The sequence below is a fragment of the Coccinella septempunctata genome, chromosome 7 (genome assembly GCF_907165205.1).
Source record: "Coccinella septempunctata chromosome 7, icCocSept1.1, whole genome shotgun sequence".
Classification (NCBI taxonomy): Eukaryota; Metazoa; Arthropoda; class Insecta; order Coleoptera; family Coccinellidae; genus Coccinella; species Coccinella septempunctata.
The window spans coordinates 11600132-11621003 of NC_058195.1; the positions used below are offsets into that span (position 1 = coordinate 11600132).

Below are 20872 nucleotides of genomic sequence, written 5' to 3' on the forward strand. Positions count from 1 at the left end.
TGACTTTTTCGCTCATAGTAACCTGTTGATGTTGACCTGTTCTGAAACATTTTTACTGGTAGGTGGAGCCAACGTCCAACGATGGTAGAGACATCTATTGTTGTGGTGGTCAAGTTGAAGCGGTTCAATATGTGTGTCAATCCTACAAAGATTATCTGGACTCATGTTTTCAATATACTCATCACAAAGATTGAAAATCGAAGAAAAAGGATAAAAATCCATATAAACTGAAAAGTTATTGTATTTGCCCACTTTTAGCAACACTTTCTAAACTGCTTCAATACATTTGGTTCTTCGAGTTATAGAGCAATCATTCAAATTTAATGGAAATCAATTGGTCAACAATAAAACACAATTTAAATATAGTAGGATTTATTGAATCGTACTCATAATCCAGAAATACTCGAAAATAAATGTAATTCATGTCATAAATATGAATTCATCAGTTATTACATTTGACTAAGGACAATAGAAAATTTAAACATAAAAGTTTATCATGTCGAATATTAATATTAATGACAACACTAACGCTACTGGCAGTATGAATGCAATGAGACAATATGATTCAATAATGATGTAACTCATGTTTTACAAATAGGACTCAACTTAAAAGAGCGAGTGGCCGCATTTATATGAATTGAAGATAAGTATTATGGTTCTTGTCTCTAAAACTTGTGTAATGAAGAAACTTTGGGTGGTTCAGATGCATCAATGGTTGGAGAATTACTCTTTTTGTTTGGAGAGTATATATCACTTAGTTTCTGTCAAACGATTGGTTTCATGAATCAGGAAAATCATATCTGAAATAATGTTAGCTGAGCCTTATTATGTATATGCCAACAACTTTCAGTAATTTCCATTGATAGAACTGAATTGCTGAAAGGATACTATTTTCAATTGGACTTTTTCACCACCCAAAGTCCTTGAAACTGCGTGAGTTGTAAGCTCCGTAAGTTGTTGCCACTCAAGAAAAAATTATATCACATAACTATCACAAACATTATTTAGAAAACACACTTCAGTGAACTTCACCCCATTATGATTCTCCCTTAGATTCCTACAAAAATTTTCGACTCAGATTAATATAATCTGTAATACAAAATAGACTACATGAAAACAACAATGCGATAAAGTTCATGATACACCACTGTTCTCTACGTTCACTCTTAACAGAATACATATTGCAAATATATAGATTTAGATATTATTATTGTTAGAAGCACCATCTAAGACCAACAACACCTACCACTGAATTTTGTTTCCAGTTCTTTTCAATCGCTCCACTCTGATGTGTTCCCACTGTAGCTTGAACATTGATCAACATCGAAAATGTTTAAATACTACTTTTTATCCTTACAAATCATTTGGACCAATAAACTTAAGAATCTGAGATCTGTGTCATATGCTGAATGACCGCCGACGATGTGAATTATACCAAATCATGCAACATAAAATTCAATTTTGATTGCAATCATTTTCGTAATAATGTATTATAATAAAATCGATTTGAATCTTATATGTCGAATGCTTAATTCTAAACCTCTAGTAAACTGTAGTTGCAGTTGTATTTCATCTTATACACCAATAATTTATGCATAAAATATGTCATGACTACCAACAATCAATAAAATGTGTTGAATAGTGGCAATTTTCAAATCTGTTCTTCCCCCATATGAGATTTTTTTTTCTATTTCATCAGCTTTTTAAATTTCTATGCAATTTATTCTTCAACTTCATATTTCTTTTTTATTGTCCAATGAAAAATAGTATTGTTTGAAAATTTCAATCTACAAATTGATGATTTATGAAATTATAGTTGCCGTCATGACCTATTTTATGCATTGGTTAAACTCTAAATACGTATAATTCCATAATTTGAGTGATCCCTCCAGGAGAATGAGGATATAAAAATGCAGACCACCAACAATAATGACAATTCTACATGTATAATAATAATTATTATAAATATGAACAATATAGCAGTGCACAGTGCAGTTTCCTTGCACAGTTTTCGATCATTTACCACAGATTCTTTACCACAGACACAGTTTTTCTACCACAGTATGCTTTTGCAAGGGTCAAGATCTGAGTCTACGCTCAAAAAACGTTTGCCATCTTTTATCCAATATCAAACTCGAATTTGAGATGAAAAAATAGATCGAATGAATGTAGGAGCCCCAATGTTTTATTATTTTCGAAGATTACCAAAAATAGAATGAAAAAATAGATATGATTGTCTGAAATACCCGCGTATATATTGTCGATTTAACTGAAAAAAAAGAGCGTTAGGTAAATTTTGATCGCCAAGGTTTGAATGGAGGCATTGCAAATAATTTTTATATGTATTAAAAGCAATCCAATTACTGGAGATGAAACTATTCCTCAGATTATGTTTCTTATGTCCTAAAATGTTTAAATTATGGGAGAAGAATGAAGTTTTGAGAATCAAATTTATCCAAGTTGCTACTAATTGAAATTTTGATTATATTCGCCACTGACTCCACCCAAAACTTGGCCATTTGCAGTGACATTTTATAAGATCTATCAGATGACCATCCCCAACTTGGTAAAATTAGTTTTGCCATCCTTATTTTCTTGATCGATTCAACATTGGAAAAAATTGACATCGACAAAAAGCAGTGAACATCTATACGCCTCCGCACCACCTCAGAATCTATTGACGTTCGAATTTTATCAGACTCATTTATCCGAGAATTTTTCACGATGATCATTTTGGTCCTTACATAGCGAATCCAGCTTATTCTTTAAATAAATGATTTGAAGTTCCGGATAGTTCATTTTTGGTTGTATCTTTTCGATTTTTCGCTCGTATCCATACACAAACTGTTTGTCTGATGTCCTTGTAATACACTTCTCAGTGCGCATTTTTCATTACAAAGCTCATTTTGTGTAATCGCTTTCAAAAACAGTTTTAATTATATTTTATTGATGTTAATGAGTGCAGGCTTTCAAAATTTAATTTAATATTCAAATCCTCTTTATTACAGTGATCACTGTTACTGCTCAGCAAAACACTGTAACCTTAGACTGAAGAATTCAGTTTGGAAACCAAACTTCATACTGAGGTAAGTTTCATCCTAGGAAAGGTTGCCTTTTACATACAACCTGCATAATAGAAACTTCGAGCGATGTTTGCATTATTTTCTTCACAACATTTCTCGAATAACGATATCCAGTTTAAAATGAATTATCCAGAGAGGAATTTAATGCCATATTTTATCGATAATGGAATTTTATGAAGTAACGGTAAAACTTTTGGTTATTGCAAATAAACCTTTGAAAACTAATGAAATGAGCGACAAAATTTTCATAATCTAGGAAATTAAATGACCAGATATGAGTCACGAAACTAATTGGTAAAATTCTGTTGGAATCCGATCATGCCTCGAATTTAACATCCATAGTACTAGATTATAGTAATAAAATATGATATGGATGCGTGTATGACATTGAGCACATGTTTAAAAGGTGGAGCATTTGAACGCATTTTTACTTGGTGTGTATATATATATTTTTTTGAAGGTTCTTCTTTTCAACCTATCCGTAATTTCGTTTTTCGAATACCTACACTGAGATTCATTTTCAGTCAGTTAGGCGCGCTAGAAACTATACCCAATCAATCGACACATTTACATTACTTATTCTCTACTTATAATAATGATACATTATATAAACTCGCCCAGACATTCTTCAAAAGAACGAAATCCTCAAAATTAAAACTTGTAAACGATGCAATCAAGGAGGACACCATCAAATACACTATAGTGTTCACTTGTACATCCCCGAGCACTACCGTTCTCGCTTAGGTCCAATCGAGAAAACAAAAGTTTGTGTTATACACTATACCCTTATATGCGTGTGAGGAATAGCTTATCATTAACGTTTTCTTCGGTAACATGATGTGAGATGGCGCTGCTTCTGATTGCGTCGTCACGTACGTAGAATAGTCAGTCCCATCCATTTTCCTTGATCATATGAGCTAGTTCGATGATGAATTTACCCTCCTTGTATTTCTGGCTGGATTCGAACGCGTGCTCCTGAAAGAATCAAGGGAAGTAATTAAGGGTTTTTCAAATCTCTGTCGATTTTGACAGGTGACATATAACATTGCGTAATAAAGAGACTAACGCCATGATCGTTGATAACACTATAGTGTTATCAACTAGTATTGCTAATGAATTTGTGTTGAAAATAGGGAGGATTTCAAACGTAGTTTGATGAAAGATTGATTCAATTCTAAGGAGACCGTCAACGGTACTGACAAATCCGGTGACGTCCTTAGGAGCCTTTCCTTTCACCTTGTGGGGATCCAGGACTGGTTACTCTCAGGTCAGCTGCTTCTGCACGATTGCATGTCTCATCTGCATGACTTGCATACAAAGGTACTGACAGTACCTTTGGGTACTGTCAGTACCCAAAGTTTAGCACGTGGTAGCTTTAGAAGCTTACATGATGTAAGTCGATGAAAGATGAAAGCGCCACGAAAGAATGGTGATTAGCTATGATTGTTGGGCCCCTGCCTTATATTAGTGTTTTAAAATGGGTCAACACACTTGCCAGAAAAGAAGCACCAACTCTTTCCATTGACCAGAAGTCTTTCTATTGTATAAGAAAATATACCTACAAGAAAAAGTTTGAAGAGGAGGAAAAACCTATCAGAGAGTTCTGGTGGAATTTTCTGAGGTTGGATCACTCTAAAAATACTTCAACACTGCTCGCCCGAGAAGTATTACACCAACGGGTGAAGAAATTCCTCACTCTTATGAACCAAAGCAAAATATGCTTTAGGTTTTTAGGAGCGCAGAGATAACCTCCTTGAATCCATCCAAGAAGAAGTTCATTAGAACTCTGGAACTAGAGGTCAAACTCTTAACGACATAAAGGCTAGAAATGTTCTCACGGGGGGCACAATAGATCTCAAGATCGCAGTGCAATGTAACCCCCTCTACATCTATACCTAGGAGTGTTACCATTTAGCTTTCTCAAAAAATTTTGACAAAACTATTGTTATCGCTGTTGGAAGGTAGTTTGAAGAAACTTCTTTCCCTTATTTGGTATAGGTTGTACTTGTGCGGTTTCGAAAGTATAGAGTATAGAGATAACAGTGTTCTTTGCTGTCATCACAATATACAGGGTGTTTTCAAAGGTGCGGCTTTTTTTTGACAGAAGGTAGAACTCATCAAAGTGAGTCGTTTAACAAAAAATTGTCTATATAAAATATTCAAGATGGCTGAGATACAACCCCTAGGGTGTGTTCATAAACTTACTCCGAGAGTAGAGTACGGGTATGGTCATGCTCAGAGAGCATACTCTGAGGAACTAAAAGTGCGTTTGTGAACGCTTCGGGTAATCAGAGCCTTCTCAGAGTAAGTTTGTGAACGCAACCTTAGAAGTTCGACAAAATTTAATTGAATTTCAAGTACGGGACACTGTGGAAGGTGCCTCCGGCATCGCAAAAACGAAACAAAACCTAAACATATGGCTGGACAATGAATGGTTCAGTATCAAATTCATCGGATTAGATGCATCAGGTCACTTTTGAGAGAATCATAATTGTTGTGTCGTGCAATTTAGGGTGAAAAAAATTTAGACAATCGAGGCAGTTTCTTGAAAGTACTTATGTTAGTTATGTTGAAAAAGTGCTATGATGCTTCCCCATTTTATCCTATTTTTACGACAAATGTTGAAATTTTCGAACAAGAAGATTGTGACGCCCATTGTGAAAATATTCGTGAATAATTTAAAAGAATTTTATTAGTGGAATTTTGAAGTATTATTCTATTTTTTACACTTGTGTCCTCACTCTCTTCTGTCAGTTGGTATCAAAATGAGCCGTTTCATAAAATGATGTAAGTCAATAAAAAATAATGAGAACAATTCGGCAATCCTTTTCCATTTTCATCATCACGTGAACATCCCGCACGTCAATATCCTAAACGAAACCACAGGTCGAATCAGAAGTCAAGTTTTTTCCCACAGCTTTGCGATAATTCAGCTAACAAACGGTCTAGGGTCGTATTAGGATCTATTTCAGTAATCATTTTCAATTTTTTTTTCAATTTTGTCATTTTGAAAGTTTTGTATAGGTGATTTTTGGTTAAACCTTCTGTTTAAATATAAAAAATAATAAATTTTATATGCAACCGCAGATCATATTTTCTAGCTTATTGGCTCTCATCAAAGCAGCGTAGCGTCTATGATCACGATGTAGAGGTACTTCTTTTGAAACGAGCCAGAAGGTACCGTAATAATCGACCACAAACTGCGTTTTGAGCGATTTGGATGTCCTCAGTGCATATACAAGTCAACTTTAACGCCCTCTATCTTTTTCCACAGCAATATTTTATTGAGGTATATTTGGTCCTATCGCCATATTTTGGTCCAAACAATCTGCCCTTAGCCTATGTCCCAATAGTTATGAATCAGCCTGTAGATACTTTCGAAGTAGAGGTTGCTGTTTTAAAACGAACGAAACTTTAAACTTACGTATTTCCAGCCAAGTATCGTTTTGCAGCATTCACAGTAGATATCGGCGACGGCATGCAGTCCTGTCAACAGCACTCTTTCTTCTGCTGGGCCGCATCCGACATTTACTCTGGAAAAAAATTGTGATGCATTTGGACACATTCGTTACCATTTGTAAGTTGATTTTCATTAATTCATTATTTATTGCAGATATTCAACATCGAATAAAGTTATGGCTGTGAAATGAGAAAAATTGAAGATCCAAAACACTCCATGATTGGAGCGATGATTTAAAAGACTGTGCGGAATACGAAATTCTCAGGCAATATTTCTGCATTTCAAATGTTCGAACAGAAATCTAAGCACAGAGAAATATTCGAGATATTTGTACTGACTGCGTCAACATGATGAAGTAGTATAGCTGGGCCCGTGGAAGATAGACGTCGGAGCTCTCATCCTGTTTACTCTGTTGATCAATCCTATTTCCGCCCGTTTGTTTGTCAACCAACAAGACCATATCCATATATGCTAATTTGCTTTCAAACACGCCGAGAAGTTCTTGAACCGATGCACTGGTGGAAGCGCACTATTAGATCTGGATGTCACCGGCTCAAAGTTCTTATAAATGGTAAATTGACAACTTGTGTTCCAGTTCAGTTGCCCTATGTGTAGACGCAAAACGTAAAAGAGGAACGTTATGTCTGCGACCCTATATACTGCATTCAACTTTATTTTAGCAGTCGGTTGGCCATGGAAATTTGACACATTTCACTCTGTATAGTAGAAAAATGTGGGGTTATGACGCTTGTCAAAACGTTTTTGGCTTTTAAATCAACGCTATGTTGTCCGTTCTACGTAAAAGTCTCTGTAATTACGTATTCACTTAAAACGCTAAATTAATTCGGAAATATGGTAATTTACATAACAAACGTTTATACAAACTGGTTGAAGGCATGCACCAAATCTAGTTATTTGCATGAAAAATACAAGAGATCAGTTTTTAAATGTATTTATTTTCGCTATGGAAGAAAATTAATAATATGCAGTTGGTTGAGAAGAGTAAATATTGGTTTCTTTGGCTAAACGTTGAAGACATTACATCACTTGTTGAATTCAAAAATGCGCGAGTTCACGCAGAATAAATGAATGTCATCGATTGAATCAGACTCATCATCAGAAGAATCTGATTCTCCCAATGAAATAATGAATGGAGGAATATCTGCTATTGGGGGTTACCCATAAATTTAGCCCAGTCGTCAGTTATGAGCCTATCACAATGCATACAAAAATTTTTCCACATTTCCGATGTACATTTTGAAAGAGCCAAAGTCCATAAATTCAAAACCCTATCTTTGGAATAGGGAAGAGAATTTATGTTCTTGTTGTAGAAGTTCTTAGAGAACGCCCAGGCCATTTAAATAGGATTATACTGACAATGGTATGGGGGTAATCTAAGAACATCATGCCCATGCTCTTTCAAAAGGTCATCCACTAAATATTTTCGTTGACTTCTATTTCGAAAGGGTAGTATTAATTGCCAAAGATGTTTTTCATTTGAATTTTGACTGAAATTAATTTTGTTTTTAATCAACCAATCCTGCATTTCACTTTTCTTACTGGAAAATGTGGGTGGCTTGTCCAATTGCACCGAATGATAAGGGGCATTGTCCATTACAACCACACATTTTCCAGGAATCTTAGCTAATGCAGGAATCAGTTGATTAATGATCCAATTATGAAATAATTCACTGGTCATTGTATTGTGATAGTCTCTGTCATTGTTTGCCGAATTTAAAATTAAACTACACCCCTCTAAAAATCCACAATTACTTCCTGCGTGTAAAACCGTAAAACGTTTTCCTTCATGTTTAATTTTGGATGGGTTGCTCTTTATATCAGATTCGTGTGTCCATCGACGAACAGAAGAACCATTTTGGTAAATCCAAGTTTCGTCGAGGAACACGAATCTGATATCTTCATCTGAAGATTTATATTGTAGAAATTTTCGCAGGAAAGTAATTTTGGCTGCAACGACATGCTTTTGTTCACATAAAATTTTGCGTTCATCCACCCTTTTGTATTTGTAACCCATCGATTTTAAAATTTTGTAAAGTGATATTCCAAATCATTTTTTGCATAATTAAGTAGAGTGTCAACACTAAAGTATTCATTTTTCAAATTATAATCCCAAATTCGCCGTTGCAGGTCTTTTCTAAAAATAAACTTCTCAATTTCTTCCACCTTTTTGGGTCTCCCAATAGGAGGAAATTCTTTGTCGTTCTCTTCATTAACAATGTTTCGGATTGTGGAAACGTTCAGCTAAAATAAAAGTAGTTCAGATTGATATGAAACATAGGTATTATAAATTTACTTACATCGAAAATGTTTGATACCATCTGGAAAATGGTAGATGAAAGAGTATCAGGATTACTTTTCAGATGAGCTGCCCTCAATTCTGCATAACATTTCCTGATACTCTTTCTTTGCGGCTTTTCAACTATTTTCGGCATTTTGTCGACTTTAGAATATCTGAAACAACTCTGAAACTCTGAACAAATATTTTGTTTAAAGAAACAAAATATTTGTTCAGAGTTCAGTTGTTCACTTGGTCTCTGTATTTGTTGTATTAGTTGTGGCAACGGCGTTATGATATTGATGACATTTCATGAGTGCCAACCTTACTCCGTTCTAGTTACAAAAACTTGAGAAAATTAATTCATGGCCTACCGACTGCTAAAATAAATTTGAATGCAGTATACATATCCATCTAGGGTTTCTCTCCTGATTAAAAATAGCATGAAGATGAATTGTAACGTTGGTGAAATAAGACAAAAATAAAGATAACATCAAAGAGAAATGCAAGTCTCTCTGGGAGATAACTTGGGGAAGTAGCTTCGGTTGACAAAGGATGCATGATTCAGCTCCCAAGAAGGAAATAATCAAGAGAAATATACGTGGCAGTGTTCTCATTCTTCAACAAGAGCACAAAACTGTTCCGCCTGGGAGAATGATACGGCAACGCTTTTTCTCATACGAAGATGTTTTCAACAATGCTTCGGGGAAAACATATTTGGAAAAGGTCCTGGACAGATAAGACATATAATAATTTCACAATTATTCTAAGCGACATGGAAAACAGAACAACCAGTATGAATGAACTTATCAGAAAGAATTTCTAGGAGTATATGTATTAGAGTCAGGATAAGAAACTATCAGTTTTCCAATCATATCTACAGAGTGTGTTTTTCGTTATCGTTTGTTCTCACAAAACAACGTAGAATACATGAACAGTTGCTTTAATTTCTTGCTCATGCTTAGAGTCAGAACCCACTTTTAGGTACAACAAAATAATACAGGACCACATGTAGCTTTAATTACACTGGCTCATTTCGAGCAGAGTCGATTTAGTGCCTTGATACTAGAAATACTTGAAGAGGAAATCCACTTTCGTATAAAGAGTACACCCTGAAGGCTTTCTGAATACATAAGACATTGTGGCGGTCCTACATATTATTAATTGTGCACTTCGTTCCTACGATTTATCGATTACTTGCCTAATTCTAAGACACATGTTTCAAAAAATCCCTTTTTGCAACCAGAAAAAAATTACGCGGATTTCAAAATCGCCTAACTGAATTGACCATAACAGATTGCATCATTGAACAAATTAGAACTGCGATGTAAGCATCCAGTATCTCCACGCAGTTGCACTTCAATAGATTTGGCTAAAACCACTTGCACGTATGTAGTTCAATTTCCGGTTGAAAAAAGACGATAAGTATTACAAACAAGATAAGACATCTAATTGCGCTCTCTTCAAACTGACATTCGTTATCTATCGCAACCAATTCTCAGTTTTGCGCCTAATGCGTTAGCAGTTAACGTAAAATCGCGAAATAGTAATGCAGCTACAGCTTCAGAAAGGATGATAATCGATTGGTTTCAATTATTCATGGCTGGTGAAGAGGGGTACTGAAGTTGTGAATTTTTTATATCTCTGGGCTGGTTCACATCGTGGCCATATCAGAAGGTTCTCGACAGGGACGCATCGAAGTATCCCCTCATCATTCAATGCATTTTTACTTCCCCGAAACTGCTTGTGACCAAAGATTATAGTTAGGTTTACTTACCTAACTTTTTGATTGTGGCGAACCCTACTATCGATCACACCTATTTGATAGAGATCTGACACTGCGGCCTAGTAGTTGGGGAGCCCAAGAGGAAAATTCGGAATTTACTCGAGCGTGTCAGATTAACATAAGGGGAGATAGCTTTGACCCTGTAGAGTAACTCTACCAAAAATTAAACCTTTATAGTAAAGGGGGAATTGTCTTGGACAGCCTGTGAGGATAGTAAAAAAAGGTTCATTGTACATACTCAAGCGTATCTGATTAAGATATATGTGGTTAATTACATGTTGCAGAGTACACATTCTCTTAATCTGACAATTTAAGCGTGACGAAAATGTGTGGCGCCAAACTTGCAAAAAAAAAGTCACGTGTGCATTCTCGAGCACGTTGGCTTTTTTTGTTATTTTAAAGCTAAGGATTCAAGAATAACGAAAAAAGTATAATCTGACAGTTTCAGCAAGCCGAAACAATGAAAATTGTCCATAAACGTCACAAAAATCAGTTTTTTTTTAAATATCTCCTCTCCTTGGCTTCAAATTGTTTTCGCATTCATTATGAAAGTTGTAGAGCATAACTTTTTCTACAAAGTTTGTCCGAAGCAATTTTTTCTACGTTTGAACGTTTTTGAGATATATGGCGATGATGGTACATTAGACTGGGTTTCTACATTGACCTTGGCCTTTCGCATGTGTGGCTAAGCTCCTCGCCCTTATCGCCCTCTAACTCGAAAATGGTTATGAGTATGTAAAATTGCTTCAAAGTTAGTTGTATAGAAATTCATTATCTATAACTTTCATAATGAATACAGAAACGACTAGAGGTATGTCTTGATATTATCTTCAAACTGCCAGATTAATAATGCCTCCCCTGATTATTGTCAGATTAATGGGTCAGCACGTCTGCTACACCGAGATTGAACATCTGTATGAAAATCTGACACGCTCGAGTATGTACAAGTAACGATTTTTTTTTGCATTTTCAAAGGACCTCTGTGACCTTGCGTCACGTCCGAATTGTCAGCCTCTTGAAAAGTAGCCTCCTTTTGGTCCAATTAACATATCCTTAAAAAATCTGACAAGCTCGAAATTTTTTTTACCATATTCAATCATTTTTTACGGCCAGCCCCACTACACAAACTTTGAGAACCTACAGACGCTTTCCCCGCCGCTGAAAGTGCATACATCATATAACTTTTTTTTCTTTCTACCATCTAATCTTCAAAATCCACTAGGTCTCCACGACGCTCAAGTAAATCCCGATTTAGCATCGTCGGTTCCCCAACTATAGGTAGCACATCGGCCTACATAGCTCAACCGTCTTTATATCCCTTTGGAGCCTATAGACAAGTAACGATATTAACACATTTGCTTCGGCAGATATGTACTCTTGTATGATTTACGAAATTGCTGAGAAAACCCACAGATGACTTCTCTTCTTCGGAGATGGATCACACCCTTCCTCAAGTCAAGAGCGCGTCATTGTCAAAATCGCGCGAACTCCACCTTTATTGACCTTTGTTGTGTTCTAAGATTTCAGAGAACATATATTCAATTATGTTTTGTTCGAGTTCACGAGGGAAGAATCCTGTTTCGGCTGCTAGCTTGCCTTGGAATCCCAACAGACTTTGAAAACTTCATTTCGTATGAAACAGGAGAGTCTAGACGAAAATAGGAGGAGACAAAAGGTGGGGGTTCGTCGTGCCCGGGAATTAGAGTATTTCCTACAATGCTGCACGTTGAATCTGAGCTCGTGCGTCGTTTTTGCGGTGGTTTTAGTTTTTCGCCGTGGCAATATGCAGTTATCTGTTTATTCCTGTGTTCCGGTTCATAAAAGTTTAACTCTGATATTGAGATCGTGACCCTATACTTTTTTGGCGAGTTGGCTTTGATTGTAAGGCCGGCTTCACAGATATTCTCTCAAATCTCCTTGGCTTGTTATGCCAATTGTTAAAGTTATGAATTTCTTTTGTCTAGCAAATCTTCTGGTCTCAGACAAGAGGGGGAATCGGGTTGGATCTCGTTACCTGCTAGATGGCGCTGCAATACTTTTGATACTGCGAAACTCCTACTAGCATTTAATCAGGGTCTTTCAGTTCTATGCTGTTTCTCATCGGGGTGTTAGTATGGTGCTCTGCTCTAATAAAGACAAATGACACAGGATGGTCAGCATCTATTTTTTCGAAGAGATGGTTATTCCGTCGGCATATTGAGAGATGGCAAGTCGGCTAGCTCAAGCCAGATAGTAACATTTGTTATTATTTAAAATTATTTATATCGACGAGTGCTGAATTCTTATAAAGGACAAGAAATGCTAATGGTTGTATTCTGCTTTTTATTCGTAAGTTACTAATCTGTAGCGTACGATCGATCTGTAAGTTTCAGATTGACAGATTCGAAAATAATGCAATTCTGGAAATGTTTCTGTCACTATCTCATTGAACTACTTATCGTAAATAGTGACGGATTTCTATAAGCTACAGACCACTAAAAACCGTCCAGAATTGCAATTTTCCTGTAAGCTTATGAAAAGTTACAGATTGGCTTACAGATGAAAGCGGAATACTATTCGATCGTATGTGGATGGATTTCAGTAACTAATAGAATGTAAGCTAAAATGATATTTAATTCATGTAACCAACGCCCAGTTGTAAGAACGTCAATTATAATTTAATGGCCCATCAAAATTTCAATCTTCCATTAAAAGGGCTCTATAAACCTCCATTAAACGAGGTATATACTCCGGATTAATATTTCAATGGAATTTTTAAATTATAATTGTAGTTCCTGCAACTGTGTGCTAGTCTTAGCAATTCATTGCATGTATTTTTTTAATATACAGGGTGAGTCTTTGATTCGTACAAATATTTCAACAGTAGATTCTTGATGTCAAAAGTAACACTTTTTTCCCTTACTATTTTTTCCGAATCGACTCGGTTTAAAAGATACAAGCTGTTGAAAAACCATAAAAAGAATTTATTTTCAGTTTTATCTTCCAAACGGTTTTATCGAGTGAGATGAATTTCGGAATATAATTATTCATTTATCTGGTGTATCTTTTTCGAACACAAGATATTACCCATGTCTTCCATTTTTATCATTATGACCTTTACGTACCATAAAAATACCAAAAATTCAAAGAACCAAACTCTTGACACTAAGTTGAACGCTATCTAATTATAGCCTTTTGTTGAATGGAAGTGTATAGGAAAAAAAGGTTTCTTTCGACCTAAAGAATCTACTGTTAAAATATTTGTAGGAGTCTAAGACCGACCCTATGTATCGAATATGATTCTCAATGGTCCTTATATGATAATGTGAACAGTAAGATGATAGTTTTGATAGTCTGGCAGCAATGTATACCTTAATTTCCGAATCATTCTGAAATGAATAGACAAACAGAATGAAAAATAGTAACAGACCAACTATAACCAACCAGTTTCAAGGACTTGATCGTTTTATTTGCCCAGTAACTGTAGACGATTAGTATTATTGCCACTATCAACTTATTGTTCACCCTCACCCTATCCAAGGATTTCCCCAATCAGACTCGAATCTTTGTCCATTTATTTCTCGATTGTTCGGTTAATTTTGGTCCAATTTCAGTTGAGTACAATTAAAAATGAACCTATGTACATAAATCCCAATCTCAGTGATAAAAACTGAACCTTGCCTGACCAACGCCCATAATTTTTATAGTCATGGAACAAAGAAAGGTAGCCATCCAGCGCTTGCCCTGATTCGTTATTAGCAATCGAGTGAAAATTTGCATCTCGACCGTGCCTAAGAGAAAAGGGTTTTCACTTCATTTAATAAAAGCAAAGTTGAACATTACTTACACCGAGTTGAACAAATACGCCCGTCCTTGGCTGCCTTGGAATGACTGCAAAAGAGAAAAGAATGTTAGTTCGTTCGATGGAAGTTCTACGGTGGAAACGGTTAACTTTGCGAATGTTCAACCGACTTCATTTAGCTGAGGAAACAATAGAATATGACCTTTTCATTGTTCCAAATTCGAAAAACGATGGGTATTTTAATAATAATAATAATAATAATGCATTTTATTTTCCAAATAACTGTACAAACAGTGAAGAGAAAACACGTCAACAAAAAAATATCAAATTAATTGGTACACCCATCCAGGTATTCACCTATCTTATATGGCTCCATGTCCAAAAGGAATTTCAGCACTTCTTTTTTGAATATTTTGAAATCATCAATATTTTTAATGAATGAAGGAAGAGCATTGTATAGTTTCATACACATGAACTCCACATTATTCTTACTGAGCGTGAGTTTGACAGATGGATAGAGATATGGTTGAGTATGTCTAGTGCAGCTCAAACTTCTATACCGCTCAAAATAACAACCATGGCTTCGAAGAAACAGAAGACATCTGTACACGTACAATGCTGTTACTGTAAGAATCCCATTCTCCTTAAACTTTCCTCGACACGATTCCCTGTATTTCATCCTCAGCATGCCCCTTAGAGCTAGCTTCTGAGTTATGAATATTCTTTCGGCTCTGGGACTAGAACCCCAGAATATAATTCCATATGATAGTAAAGACTGGAAATTTGCAAAATAGACCATCCTGAGAATGTCCACTCCCACATGCAATCTGAGGGCACGTAGAGAGAAGACAGCTGACGATAGCTTTTTATTCAGATAATCGATGTGGCCAAACCATTTCATGTCCTTATCTAGGTGGACTCCTAGGAATTTAGTTGATGGTGAAATTCCAGCGACAGTGCCGTCCAGAAGTTGTATCTGCGGCAGGGGTTGTCTTGAACGATCAGTGCAGAAAGCAACATATTCGGTTTTATTTATGTTTAGCATCAGACCATTGCTGTCGCACCATTGGAGGACATTATTTCCCAAATCTTGAAGATATTCTAAATACAACTCTGAAACAAAATTGGAATATTTTAACGTTTTATAAAATAAAAGTTTTCGCCGTTTTCGAGTAATTGGATGTTCAAAAATAAAAAATATCTGTTATATTCGGGAAATTGGTTACTTTGGCTGAATGCAACTCCATTCACTTTTATTTTAGCAGTCGGTTGGCCATGGAAATTTGACACATTCCACTCTGTATAGTAAGAAAATGTGGGGTTATGACGCTTGTCAAAACATTTTTTGGTTTTAAATCAACGCTATGTTGCCCGGTCTACGTAAAAGTTTCTGTTATAACGTATTTTATCACAATGTCGAATCTCTTCGGAAAATATGTGACGAACATAATTGAAGTTTATACAAACTGATTGAAGGAACACCAAATCTAGTTATTTGGAAGGAAAATACAAGAGATCAGTATAATATCATAATATGCACACTAGCTTGAGGAGAGTTAATGTTCGTTATCTTCTTTGGCTAAAGTTTGAATACGTTACATCAGTTGTAGATTTCAAAAATATTAACCCGAAGATGAAATGCATATGATGCAGTGGTTGGGAATGTGTATCTCCCGGAGGAATTAACAGATAATTACAAGAATGTTGAATTCTTCAACGAAAATCATCTTGCATCAATATAAGTAAAAGGAATTAAAGGAAGTTTCAAGTCAAGATGAACTTCACCTTTGAACAAACATTTCACATGAATAAACAATTAGCAGGACAACTGGCGCGTATTTGTGACTGTTCATCTTAATACATTGATATAATAATAATAATTAGGTATTTATTGGTACCTTGAGACATTTACAATGTATAGGACAAGTCAAATAATGAAAAATAGAAAAATCAATTTTCGGGAACTTATTCTACGATGACATTAATCGAAAATCCTGTAGTAAACTTTTCGCATTAATTCACTCAAACATAAAATCCTCAAATGCCACCACTTTTTTGGGTCTCCCAGTAGAAGGAAATTCTTTGTCATCCTCTTCATTCAAAATCTTCCTGATTGTGGAAATATTCAGCTGCAATATAAGTCGTTTAGATTCAGATGAAACATTATATAAATTCTCTTACATTGAATATATGTTCGCTACCGTCTGACCTATTGTGTCTTTCGATCTCAAGAATCTACTGTTAAAATATTTGTACGAGTCAAAGACTCACCCTCAATAAGAAAGATTACTTGGGAATTTATCCTCGTTGAAAAACTCTTATTTTTTGAAAAAAATTCTTCATTTCAGATGAGAGTGTCAATTTTTGTAACAAGAGTTCTAAGTTAACATCGATTTTCTGATCCACTTCGTAGTAGAATTTACTTTTAATCTTGTTGAGCAATTTTCATGCAATCAAGAACCTTACCTACATTCTTGTGTTCACAAAATGGCTTCCGATGTATTGATACTAGAGATTTTATCATGAAATTCCTTACGGTCATTTTTATGATTATGGGGCAATATCCTCGATGAAAAATTATAGTCCATTCGGATCGTCCAGCCCTCCGCAGACGCCAATTTGGCATCAACATAGCGTGACTAGGGACTGAACTTGAATGACCCCGCGAAAGTGCAATTTTTATTAGAGGATGTCAATTTATTAGAGGGGTCAATTACACTAAACGAGGAGCTTGTGCATTTCCCTATGCACCCACCCGGTCTGTTCAATTAAATTGGTGCTATTAAATTACTAGAAACTAGACGATGCATTCTGGCCGACTATGCAGAACTTAAATTGTGTCTCCATGTTCTTGAAGCGATATATATCTATCTAGCAGAAACGACCTCAAACATCTCCGAGACCTAACGGTAGGATGTTTGAAACTTTACAATGATCTATTTGAATTCCATGAGAATTATCACAGGAACTATTAGATCTTCACATATTCATTGATTAACAGTTCTAATATAGTCCTACATCAGAGGCGGTTCCAGGAGTGATTTGAGGGGGCATAATATGTTCGAAAAAACATATCACTTAAGTTCTAAAATCTCTCAATAAAAGTAACCGTAGATGAAAATGTGATACATATTCTGAAAGAACCATTCTTCTAGTAATAAATCCGAGAATTTCATCCATCTCGGCGCAACCGTTCGGTCTTGACGAATTTTTAACTGAACCCATCTTTTTCAGGATTTTTGAAAGGTCAGCTTTCGAGTGGTTTATCTCTCAATAAAAGTAACCGTAGATGAAAATGTGATACATATTCTGGAGGAGCAACTCTTCTAGTAATAAATCTGAGAATTGCATCCATCTCGGCGCAACCGTTCGGTCTTGACGAATTCTTAACTGAACCCATCTTTTTCAGGATTTTTCGAAGGTCAGTTTTCGAGTCGTTTATCTCTCAATAAAAGTAACCGTAGATATAAATGTGATACATATTCTGAAAGAGCAAATCTTCTAGTAACAAATCTGAGAATTTCATCCATTTCGGCGCAACAGTTCGGTCTTGACGAATTTTTAACTGAACCCATCTTTTTCAGGATTTTTCAAAGGTCAGCTTTCGAGACGTTTATCTCTCAATAAAAGTAACCATATATGGCAACTCTTCTAGTAATAAATCTGAGAATTGCATCCATCTCGGCGCAACTGTTCGGTCTTGACGAATTTTTAACTGAACCCATCTTTTTCAGGATTTTTCAAAGGTCAGCTTTCGAGACGTTTATCTCTCAATAAAAGTAACCATAGATGGAAATGTGCACTATATTCTGAAAGAGCAACTCTTCTAGTAATAAATCTGAGAATTTTATCCATCTCGGCGCAATCGTTCGGTCTTGAAGAATTTTTAACTGAACCCATCTTTTTCAGGATTTTTCAAAGATCAGCTTTCGAGTCGTTTATCTCTAAATAAAAGTAACCGTAAATAGAAATGTGATACATATTCTGAAAGGGCAACTCTTCTAGTAATAAATCTGAGAATTGCATCCATCTCGGCGCAACTGTTCGGTCTTGACGAATTTTTAACTGAACCCATCTTTTTCAGGATTTTTGGAAGGTCAGCTTTCGAGACGTTTATCTCTCGATAAAATTAACCGTAGATGGAAATGTGATACATATTCTGAAAGAGCAACTCTTCTAGTAATAAATCTGAGAATTTCATCCATCTCGGCGCAACCGTTCGGTCTTGACGAATTTTTAACTGAACCCATTTTTTCAGGATTTTTCAAAGGTCAGCTTTCGAGTCGTTTATCCCTCAATAAAAGTAACCGTAGATGAAAATGTGAACCATATTCTGAAGTCGCGTGAATCCGACTGATCCAATGATTTTCAAAATTTGAAACAACATTGTGCAATTAGCACCCTGATTTGAATACATGAGATATTTTCGACAAATATCTAAACCTTCGGTATATAAATCAGCGCAGCTTGTCAGTCAGGGCACTTAAGAAAATGCAGCTGCGCAAGCCTTCTACTATGGACCATTTCTCGAGCGATTGAGTTGGTCGATCGCGTCTCATTCTTTGAGTAAATTGAATATTTTTGGCTTATAGTTTGAAACACTTCTTCCAGTAGGCAATGCATTGTAATATCAAGAGCGAGGAAATTCTCTTTTCCTCGAGTGCGGTCGGTAGACAAAACACCGATAATAAGGAACCACTCACCTTCGAAATAAGCTCGTCGTGATTCGCTAAATGGGCCCGGCAGTGGATGCAGGAATAGGTGCGATGGCATTGTGGTAAATAGGCCTGAAACGTCTTCACCATGGTGACCTGACTGCTCGAGCTGCTGTTGTCGGCCTCGACGGCATGCCATGCGGAGTTGTCACAGCTGCAACAATGGATAAAACAATTAGGTCGAGAAACGCTGCAGATACGGCTTGAATATGAGGGATGGATGAGGATGAGAAGGGTCTGTGCTTGTCGGTCGTCTGTCCCAAGAATTCGAGATTAATATTTTATCCTTGTTTTGGATCGCTCCCGCTTATGTAAGTTAGGAAGTTTGGCAACGTAATGTCTATCAAGAGCAGACTGTCAGGGAAAATCGAGATATTTGGAAGTATACGAAATACAAATGTGAACAAATCTTCGATCACAGAATGAATTACTGCCTGACGTTTCTAAAGAGTACAGGTTAACGTCAGTTTGACAAATGTGAGAGTGGTGACACCTATCATAGACAGGGGTGGATTGTACAGATTCAACTCAGAAAGTTAAGAGTGTTTTGGAATTTTTCAAGGCGAATAGGCCTGTGAGGGTAGCTCTCCTGGCCTACTAATGAATTAATACAACAATGTTTTACGTGCAAATTCTCCATTGTCTGCTTCCATCGAATGGTCCGGCGGAACTCATCCGTTAATGTAAAAGCATCCAGCGCGCCAACAAAAAATGTTTACTTGTGACAACAAGACAAAAAGCATGAAATGTCGACCTTCTTTTCGGTGTATCCGAGATGTGAAATACGCTGAGCGATTACAGGCAAAGAGAATACGAAATGAAGAGCAAGATGTAAAGGCACCGAGAGCGAACTTAAATTAATCTGCTATGCGGAAGGCGCGAAATAATGGATGTCGACATCAAGAATGACCTACATAGTCCCACCTGTTCCTCGTTGAGGAGAATGCGAGACAATAATATTATTGCGATAGTGGTACTCAACCAAATGTCACAGTTGAAAGGCTCAAGATGGAGGAGATCGAGTTTTCTTGGATTATTTAAGCGACAGAATAAGAAATATCAACGCGGAGAAAGATCCAGTGTTTCCTGGAACCGGTAAAATAGGACATTGTAGTTGGGTACAGTCACGAGGGGCAATTTTGTCGAAGTTGGGAGGAACATTGGAGTTGTTTATTCAATTTGAACGCTGTCGGTAAAAAGACTTTCGGGATAAATTGTCCAATATCCTCAGGTGCAAGTTGTGAACTCTTTATATCGCTTTTGTTTGATCACCTCTTTCAGCAGCCCTGTGAAGTCGGAGGACAGTGTCCTAATTTCCAAGTTATAACAGATTGCCAATTCGGAAATACAGCAGGGTCAATGTTACCACAGTCATCTACCTCCTCAAAGTTTCGACATGCATGAGAACGACTGAATATGTAACCATTGAGTGCAGTACAATGAACTTTTGATAGTTTCTGCAAAGACAACTGTAATCTACCAACAATAATTATACTGAGGCGATCAAAAGATTATTTGCAACTGTCGGATTAATTGACTTCCCAAAGAGTCATGAGAACACGATATATAAGTGGTATAAAAGTGGCAGATCATTGTCAATAACCTTGTGTTTGGTGAATTTAGACATCTTGTCAACGTTTCTGACCCCTCTGCGAACATAAACAAACCTTTGGGCTCTCAAACTTAAGGAAACTGGAAGTACATGACTAGAACGAGGACATGGACCGTCACAGTAACTTCCCAGCCCTACG

General features: G+C 36.3%; 1 protein-coding gene across 3 annotated transcripts in view; it reads right to left on the bottom strand.

Moving 5' to 3' along the window:
• Nucleotides 1–355: 355 nt before the first annotated feature.
• Nucleotides 356–20872, bottom strand: part of LOC123318043 (protein yippee-like 2) — an 80276-nt gene continuing 59759 nt past the window's right edge. For all 3 annotated transcript variants that reach the window (XM_044904718.1, XM_044904720.1, XM_044904721.1), the window contains 4 exons: nt 19110–19275; nt 14452–14495; nt 6508–6616; nt 356–4058 (listed from right to left, as the gene is read on the bottom strand). In XM_044904718.1, the coding sequence (XP_044760653.1) occupies nt 3969–4058; nt 6508–6616; nt 14452–14495; nt 19110–19275 (409 nt within the window). In that variant the 3' untranslated portion in view covers nt 356–3968. The remainder of the gene's footprint in view (nt 4059–6507; nt 6617–14451; nt 14496–19109; nt 19276–20872) is intronic.